General features: G+C 40.6%; 1 protein-coding gene across 1 annotated transcript in view; it reads right to left on the bottom strand.

Moving 5' to 3' along the window:
• DCP1A (decapping mRNA 1A) overlaps positions 1–7,909 on the bottom strand; it is a 63,489-nt gene extending 55,580 nt beyond the window's left edge. The window contains exons 1-3 of the mRNA XM_041762827.1: positions 7,754–7,909; positions 4,569–4,609; positions 2,172–2,299 (exon numbers count right to left, since the gene is read on the bottom strand). Coding sequence (XP_041618761.1) covers positions 2,172–2,299; positions 4,569–4,609; positions 7,754–7,888 — 304 coding nt within the window. The 5' untranslated portion in view covers positions 7,889–7,909. The remainder of the gene's footprint in view (positions 1–2,171; positions 2,300–4,568; positions 4,610–7,753) is intronic.
• Positions 7,910–9,485: the final 1,576 nt, after the last annotated feature.

The raw sequence follows: 9,485 nt of genomic DNA on the forward strand, positions 1-9,485 counted from the left end.
TTAAGTTTTGGTTAGTCATGATTTCTTTTATTTTAAAAAAATATATTAAAAAGAGAGAGAAAGCATGAGCCAGGGAAAGGGGAGAGGGAGAGACAGACTCCCTGCTGAGCAGGGAGCCAGACATGGGGATTGCTCCCAGGACCTTGGGATCATGACCTGAACCAAAGGCAGACACTTAACTGACTAACCCAAGTGTCCTGATTAGTCATGATTTAATTATATTTATGTTATGTTGCACTTTTAACTGCACAGAAACCTTTGCTTGTGTAAGAAATACTATGATTCATATCAGGCTTATACTAAATAATTGAATCCATAAGTCTGATAATTTTCCTGACTACCTTTTACAAATTTTTTTTTTTAAAGATCTTATTTATTTATTTGAGAGGGAGAGAGAGGACAAGCAGGGGGAGTAGCAGAGGGAGAGGGAGAAGCAGGCTCCCCAAAGAGCACAGAGCCTAATGTGGGGCTCGATCCCAGGACTCTGGGATCATGACCTGACCGGAGGCAGATGCTTAACCAACTGAGCCACCCAGGTGCCCTCCTGACTACTTTAATAATCAAACCTTTCTTAGAAGCAATAGCTAGATTAGGTTTCCAGGTAGTAAAGAGTAGAATTAAAAAAAAATATATGGATCTGTGTTCCAATGCAGAATTTCCCCTTTAACAGAATGTTCAGCACAAAGAAAACTGCCATCTGAAGTAATTCTATTATTACATTAATTTAAATAAGTCCATCTGAACTTAAGGTATTAAAAAGCATTTCCAATATGCTGCCAGAAGTTAAAATCTCAGAGGAGAATTATCTGGACAAGCAGTTCACTGAAAAATCAAGAGACTATTTCACTTAGATATTTAAAATGTGAGCTGTAGGGAAGAATTTGGGGCTTCCGGCTCTGAAATAGGCCTCACCATTCCTCATTCAGGGAACTAAAAGATGCAGAATTTCCAGAGCTTCTTATACTTCATACCAAAGACATTCCTCTGGTACTAGTTACCTTGTAGTCAAATGAAATCCAAACAGTAACCTTTCCTTTTTTTATTTTTATTTTTTGTAGTCACTGTTCCTTTTTTTTTTTCTTTTTTAAATTTGATTTTTATTTATTCATGAGAGACAGAGACAGAGAGAGAGAGAGAGAGAGAGAGAGAGGCAGAGACCTAGGCAGAGGGAGAAGCAAGCTCCATACAGGGAGCCCGATGTGGGACTTGATCCTGGGGCTCCAGGATCACGCCCTGAGCCAAAGGTAGGGGCTAAACCGCTGAGCCATCCAGGCGTCCCTCACTTTTCCTTTTTAAGTGAGAAGTAACATTTCTCCAGCAATCTCCATGGATGATAGTTACAGTCGCTCTACTAGTATAACCAGCTCCGACCTACCCACAGTCAGTGTCAAACAGTCTCTCTTCTGTCTCAAACACTCATACCTTCAACACCCATGCTGAAATACAGGACCTGAGGATACTTTTTTTGTATCTTAACTTCTTGAAAGTGCCATTCTAACTTTGTGGACTGTATGCAACCCTTCTCAAAAGTCTGTAAAATGCCTGAAAGGAACCTGGAACTAGGGAACAGAAAAAAGGGTCATCATCCTCGCTCTCCAACTGGGGAGCTGCCATTCACCTCTGAGTCTCAGCTCATCTAACTGCTTGTCTGTCCCACACAGGTTATTGATTAACATTAAAGTACAATAGCTCTTGGCCCAGAACTTGTTCACAGTAGCTACTCAATAAATACATTGAAAAATATCACTACAAGGGCAAAGATAGTACTTTCTTTGTGGATAGAAATATCAGTCCTCATCCTGTCTCTCTCAAACTAAGTTCTGTTGCTCAAGGGCATGGGTAGCCAATAATACAGTGTCACAACCAAAACAAAGGGTGAAACTTATTTTCATAAAACAAGCAACAGGAGTATAATATAATGCTATTATATGGAAGAGTATATTTTACTACAATACAAAAAGTTACTGTATATAAAAGTGTTTCAATTTTAGAAGCCCAATTTAAAAGGTCTATAAAAGTAAAGTCTTAGTAAAAGTCTCTTTCATATCCCTAAGAGTACAGATTATATTTTTTATTGTACTTGAAACTCCAGCAATAATGTGATGATAGAAGCTATAGTCATTCAATTTTAATTGTAAATATATGAATCATAATAAAACAGGCATACTCACAGCTTGCATTTCTATACAGAAGAAATGGCTCGTGGAGCTGAAATTCCAAATCTTTATTCACTGGTTCAACCAGATTGTGCATATTCAGTCGATTCACAATGGTAAAACCATGGTAAGGTGAGGCTGACCTTAGATTTGACAGAAGAAAAAACCCTGTAATCACTGTTTAATTTGCAGAAATGTTAGCTACTTCTTTATTTCCATTTCAAAAAATAACTACATTAAATATTGTTGACACTTAAAATCTGTAAACAAAAAATTCAAGTCAGATCATATCCCTTCTCTTTTCAGACATTTCCAAGGATTTAGTCCCCCAGAGTAAAGGCCAATGCCCTTAGTAAGGCCACTAAAGCTTTGGCTGATAGGTGCTCTCCTTGCCTTCACCTCCTCTGCCTCTTCCCTTGCTTCTGCTCTAACCACACTGAGCTTGTCACTCTCTCGCTTCTACCTAAAGACCTCTGTCTGGACCACTTGCCCAGAATCTAGTTATCTTACCCCTCCACATGCTTTTCTTCAAATACCACTTTTTCAATGACACTTACCACAGAACTACTCTTTCTCAGGATCCCAGTCTGCTCTCAAGTTCAATACCTCCAACTCTCCTCTTTTTTTCCATACCACTTACTTATTTCTCATATTTATTGTCTTTCTCCCCTAAAATGTAAACTCCATGCAAACACATTTTGTCTTATTTTTTCCAGATATATCCTAAGACAGACACGTACTAGATGTTTAATAAACACTTGTGTTCAACAAAAATATCGCTTATTTTAAACACAGTTTAGACTTGGTTTTAATAATAACTGTCCACTATAATTATGATTTTTTTTCTTACACCAAATAGGTCTTCCCATAGTTCTCCTGAGTTAAATAGAAAATGCCTTGAATTCTACGATAACAAACATCTTTGGTTCTCTTATCAGTGATTCAGTACATGATCCTCTAGACACTCTTCATACATATATAATACTTCATAGTTTATCAATCATTTCTCTGTGTACATGGGGGAGATTTTAGAATCCTACTCTACAGATTAGGAAATAAACTCAGAATGATTAAGGCCTTTGCCCAAAGTCACACAAATACTGTGACCAGAATGCAGCTTTAGGTTTTCTGACTCCAAATCCAGGCTTCTTCTACAGTAAGGTCTCTGCAAAACAATATTCTTACATTGTAGCACACCTTTATCCAAGGTACATAAATGTCCTCACATTTCCCCAAATTTTTTATTAAGATCAATACTCTATAAGCCTCCATGAATTTAATTAAGTCAAATAATTTATTCTACTAAATTTTGTATTTTCTACAACCAGTGATCTGTACCATACTGTTACAATGAGGGCAGGAAATACTTTCCAAATAACAAAGATACCAAGATTCTAATAACAACTGATGAGTTTCTAGAGATTTATAGAGGGTAAAGGCCACCCCTCCCCCATTTTTTAAAGGAGAAAGATGAAGGACAAGGAACAAAGTAGCAAAGAATGATGAACTTCTATAGTTACTATGTAATATCTAAGCACTTATTTATAAAGGAAGGAAAAATCAGTGTGTTTAGATAAGATTTTAAATCTGTACACCAAAATTTAGAGGAATATTTGACAAATTCTTGTTACCATCAATGGAAAAAGGTAATCCTTTAAAAATAACTCAATAAAAAAAATGTGGGGAGGAACAGATATCAGTAATAATTTCTGCTGAATCCCTAAATATTAGAAACCACGGGGAGGAACCAGTTGTAGTCAGAGCAAGCCCTAAGGGAGATCCAGGAAAACAAGGAATTCCATGACTATTCTTTCCCGTGAGTTACAGTTAGGACACAAAGTTGCTTAACAAAACAAAAGGTTCAATTTGCAAACCAGTCACGTTTTAGATAATCAACTTGCAGGAAAGTTGAAAATAAAAAATGTGCAATTGAATAGTCTAGGCTTTCTAATGGATTCTCAAACTAAGATGACACATTACTAAAGACACTGTACACAGTCCAGAGCTTTCTTTGCAGGGAGGGGGTCAGAAAAGGGACAGAACCAGAATTGTAAGAACATGACTCATTTAGTAACTACATATAATAGACTGACCTTTCAACTACATTATTTTATAGGTAGTTTATGAATTCTATTTTTCTTTCTTTACATATGTTTAGTACAGGGGGAAGAAGAAGGCATCTGTTTTAGACTCACTCATTACTAGAAAATGTTTTCTATTTTGAGATAGTTTTGCTAGGTTCCTAAGTTCTAGCTCTGTTTATTCTGATACACAGGAAAGCCCAAAGAAGAGACATAACTTGGTTAAGATTTCCCAGCTAGAAATGGATGAGGAGGGTCAAGGAGGAAGGTTGCAAAGACAACACGGCTGAACCAAAAATACATATGCAGTATTTTTTTTTAAAAAGCTTACCTTCGATATACAAATAAGGTCCCTTCTATATCAGTCTTCTCCTATAACAGACAATGAGGTCATTAGTTTTTCCCCTAATAATCCAACCCCAAATGATCCTAATGGAGAAGAAATACTTCATGTTTAAGATGAACTTATTTTAAAAATTAGTCCCTTTAGAACAGGTCAAGTAAGTCTCTTACTCTACAAACCAGTGTTACCAGTTTCTTTTGTAACCTTTCTGTGCTCTTGATGTATACTAATGTATCCACAATGTTCAATCTGGCAACATGTCTGTTGTCTGTAGCATTTTTCTTTTTTAAATTTTAGGGTGAAAATCTTAGAATTAGTTCCCCCCCCCCTCCTAAATATTATTTGAGAGAGTGCAAGTGTGCATGTGCACATGGGGGAGGGGCAGAGGGAGAAAAATCTCAAGCAGACTCTCACAATCCTGAGGTCATGACCAGAGCCTAAACTAAGAGTTGGATGCTTAAGCGAGACACCCAGGCACCCCACTTTCCCTTTCTTAAGCTAAAATGTCTTCCTCCGATTTTTAAATTTTAAAGCCAAGCTTCTGTATACTGCAATTCCTTCACTTTTAAAGTTTATCAAAATTATTAGGGAAGGAAAAAAAAGAAAACATTATATCCTAGGATACTTTGCTACATCATTGGACGATTTGGGTATATTTTTATGAATAGCAAATTTTGTGGTTTGTTAAGAAATACAGTCAAACACAATTTTTTATTCTTAAACCTTTGTTGAAGAATCGTGAAACCTGAAGCTATACTCTGCCTTAAGGTAATTATTATAAAATGTGTAACTAAAAAATTTTAAGAATAAGAAACATCTTGATTAAAAGTACAACTCATTATCTTTCATTTGCTGTGACAAGTGTATTTAGGTGTTAGACACAATGTTTTTTTAAAAAACCCAAATAACTATATTAGTGGCAGTTCACAGCTTAGGTAGAAGTGATGTATTTTAATGCAATCCACAAACTGTTAGAAAACTTTAAATGCTAGTCATATCAAATTGGGTTTGTTGGGATAAAAACATTTTAAAAATATTTAACATGCTGAGAGTATTGCCCTATCATAAACATCATCATAAAAACTTTTCCTTCCTAAGGATTCACAGGCTTTTTCTTGCCTTTCAAATGTTAAATTATTAAAAAAGAAATTGGCAATTTACGGCCTCACAGTGAAATAAAACTTGCTCAAACACAACACTGTGCAAAGTTACAACTCACTGTAAAATAAAAATACAAAAGATTTTGGTTATGCTCTATGGGCCATTAACCAAACGAACAGCTTCTCTTTCAATCCAGATAGATATAATTTGTATTTCATATTTAAAGCAGGACTCTACAATTAGAATTCTACAATTCTGAAAGTCTGTGAAAAACTAGAAATATGAGTGTTAGTCATAAGTTCCTGCCCCCAAGTCTTCATCATTTGTCTGCAATTCACATCTCACAAATTTATATGCAGACCAAATAAAGAAAAATGATTCAGAACAATTCAAACTAAGGCAATGTCTAAAACAGCTACACTAAAAAAAAAAAAAAAAAAATTAAAATAAGAATAAAAATCTGTAAGTTTGCTCCTTGTGGCTTTCCATACCTCTTCTTCCAGGAGGGGAAAGAAAGAAGATAAGGTAAAAAAGCAAGAGGATTCTGAAAGCTCTCTTCATTTGAGTTAAGTGTTTATAAACGTCAAATGATTTTCATACAATTACTGTTTAAATATAGCCTATGAGTCTTTATACCGTTAAAGGACACATTACGACAATCTTTCAGGGTTTTGTTAGTAGTATTTCATTTTTCACTGAAATGTGAATGTGACGTGTTTATGAAATCAATCCAACAGACGTTGACAGATCATCTGCCAAAAGTAAAGCCTAAAGGAGTAAAGGATGGAGGGTCAATTGCTAGAAAACTGGAAATTATGTTACTTTTTATTTTTATTATTTTTTAAAATAGTTTTTCTTTTTTTCTTTTAAAGATTTTGTTCATTTATTCATGAGAGACATAGAGAGAGAGAGAGAGAGAGAGAGAGAGAGAGAGAGAGGCAGAGACACAGGCAGAGGGAGAAGCAGGCTCCATGCAGAGAGCTCAACGCGGGACTCGATCCCGTGTCACCAGGGTCACGCCCTGGGCTGAAGGCGGCGCTAAACCGCTGAGCCACCCGGGCTGCCCCTATTATTATTATTTTTAAATATTTTATTTATTTATTCATGAGAGACAGAGGCAGAGGGAGAAGCAGGCTCCATGCAGGGAGCCCGACATGGGACTCGATCCCGGGTCACCAGGGTCATGCCCTGGGCTGCAGGCAGATGCTCAACCGCTGAGCCACCCAGGCGTCCCGAAAACTGGAAATCACCTTACTTTTAAACGGGGCCCAACAAGTCAGACAACAGACCCGATGTGACTTTTCGGACCCCCTCCCGTGCAAAAAAAAAAAAAAAAAGCAAGCAAAGCCAACAAGTACTTAGTAGGAAGGGAGCATTCCGAGGCGACCTCACCAGCAGCACAGCTGGAACCAAAACGCATTTACAGGGCCTCTTTTCCAACGGCTCCAAAGAAATGCAATTAACACGGAAGCCCTTTTCCTTAAGTGCCTTGAAATCCCCCCCCCCCAAAAAAAAACTCTGTAAATACACAGTACAGTTAGATAAAAGCCGGACTTACCCTCACCACCTCTCTTCCAAGAATGGAAACTAATTGGATTTGAAGCTTTATAAACCCAGATGACCTGGGCGAAGGGGGCTCTTATTCACGTGCCCGTCGGGGGGCGGGGGGGGGGGAGGACGCGTGTTTACTTTATGGATCACGCACAGGTAGTTTACCCAGGAGCCCGCACGGCCTCAGGCAGCGCCTTTCAGGTGTGACTCCGACCCCTCGGTTCCCATCCTCCAGCACGTCTGCAAGGGAGGCAGCCCGCCCAGGTCCCCGGACCGGACCCCAGCCCTCCCTCCTCTCCTCCCGGCTCTTCCTCCCAGACGTCCTGGGCCTACCTCTCTCGCCCCTCTCCGCACAGCCCCGGCGGCCCTGGCGGCCCTGACACCCTCCAGCGGCCGGTCGGTCCGTCCCCCGCCCCCCCAACCCCCGCCTCCCCGAATCGCCCCCAACTCCGGAGAGTCCGCGCGGCCCCTTTAAGAGGCGGCGGCCGGGCGGACGACCTCGGAGGCCGCGCCGCACTCACCCACTGGTTGGCCTTGGGGCAGAAGGTGTACAGAGCGACCTGGCCCGTGAGGTCTGCGATGCTGGTGATGTAGGGGTCGTGCTGCTTCAGGGCCGCCAAGCTCATCTCCTGCCCAGCTCTACTCAGCGACTCCATCTTGAATTCCGGAGCCGAGCCCCTCCGGCGGGGGGCGGAGTCGCGGACAGGAAGGTGCCATCGAAGCAAAGTTCCCCCGGCTGCGTCAGCACCTTCCACTTCCGCTTCTTCGCAGGGCCTCGCGGAGGGAGGGGCGGTAGGTACGACGGCTATTGTGCTCCGCTACGTCCACAACCCCCGGACGCCGGGTTCCGGGACTCCTGACGCCCGAGGCTCTAGGGGTGGCGTTGGGGGCAGGCGAGGGCAGGCCAGGGCAGGCGAGGGGGAGGGGGCGCAGGTTCTCCCTGCCTTTGGGGTGAAATGTCCTGACAGCGGGATCGGAGGCTGTCCGGGAGCTTTCTCCAGCTCTGGCTGTGTATGGGCTCCACCATCGTGGGGACAGCATGGAGAAGGGAGGGAGGGGGAGAGGCAAGATCCCAAAAGTCACCCCAGATCGTCCATCTCACTACATCACAGCCGTCAACAATTTGGTGGTTTTTTTTTTCTTTTAATATTTTATTTAAATTCAGTTTGCCAACATATAACACCCAGTGCTCACCCCATCAAGTGCCCTCCTTAGTGCCTGTCACCCAGTCACCCCAATCCGCCCCCTTCCCTTTCTACAACCCTTGGTTTGTTTCCCAGAGTTAGGCATCTCTCATGGTTTGTCTTCCTCTCTAAAGCAAGTGCTGGGTGGAGACATCCCTAGCTCAGAGTTGCACACTAGCCAGGGTAATCTGGTAGGGGAATCCAGAGACTCCTTCCTTGCCCCCAGAGTCCTTTCCTCTGTACCATGGCTACCTTCCTTCATCCTTGAGAATGAGTCTCAACTCCCCTCCAGCTACTTTCAATCCAATATTTGAAAATCTGTACCCTAATTTAAAAAGATTATGCATTTTTTTGCATAGGTAATACAAAATTCAGACACACCTGAAACTAAAAAACAATTTTTTTTTTTAAAAAAAAGTAGACTTTTCTTCTTTTAAAAAATTATGATTTTATTAAGGTGTAGCTGTCATATAACACTGTTAGTTTCAGGTGGACAGTATAGTGACTTGATATTTGCGTACATTGCAAATGATGACAGCCACAGCCCAGCGAACATCTATCACCATGCATAGTTACAAGAATTTTTTTCGTGGTAAGAATCTTCAAGATCTGGGTCTCCTAGCTGCTTTCAAATATGAATTACTATTATTAGCTGTAGTCATCAGGCTGTATGTTACATCCCCAGGACTTATTCTTTAGTTTTTTTCTTACATAGGTTTACTAAAATCTAAGACATTTCATTTTTATTTATTATTTTTAACTGAACAGGGCTAGACTAGTGAAAGACACCAAGCTATTTTTTTTTTTTTAGATTTTATTTATTTATTCATGAGAGACACACAGAGAGAGGCAGAGACACAGGCAGAGGGAGAAGCAGGCTCCCCAGGGGGAGCCTGATGTGGGGCTTGATCCCAGGATCCCAGAATCAGGACCTGAGCCAAAGGCAGATGCTCAACCACTGAGCCACCCAGGTGCCCCAACACCAAGCTATTTAGGGAGTTTTCATAATTAGAATAGAAAATTGCTTCAAAATGCATGTTTGTGTGGCCCCCAAAAATGTTAACGTTGA

This window comes from Vulpes lagopus, chromosome 7 (assembly GCF_018345385.1).
Source record: "Vulpes lagopus strain Blue_001 chromosome 7, ASM1834538v1, whole genome shotgun sequence".
In the NCBI taxonomy this organism is placed as follows: Eukaryota; Metazoa; Chordata; class Mammalia; order Carnivora; family Canidae; genus Vulpes; species Vulpes lagopus.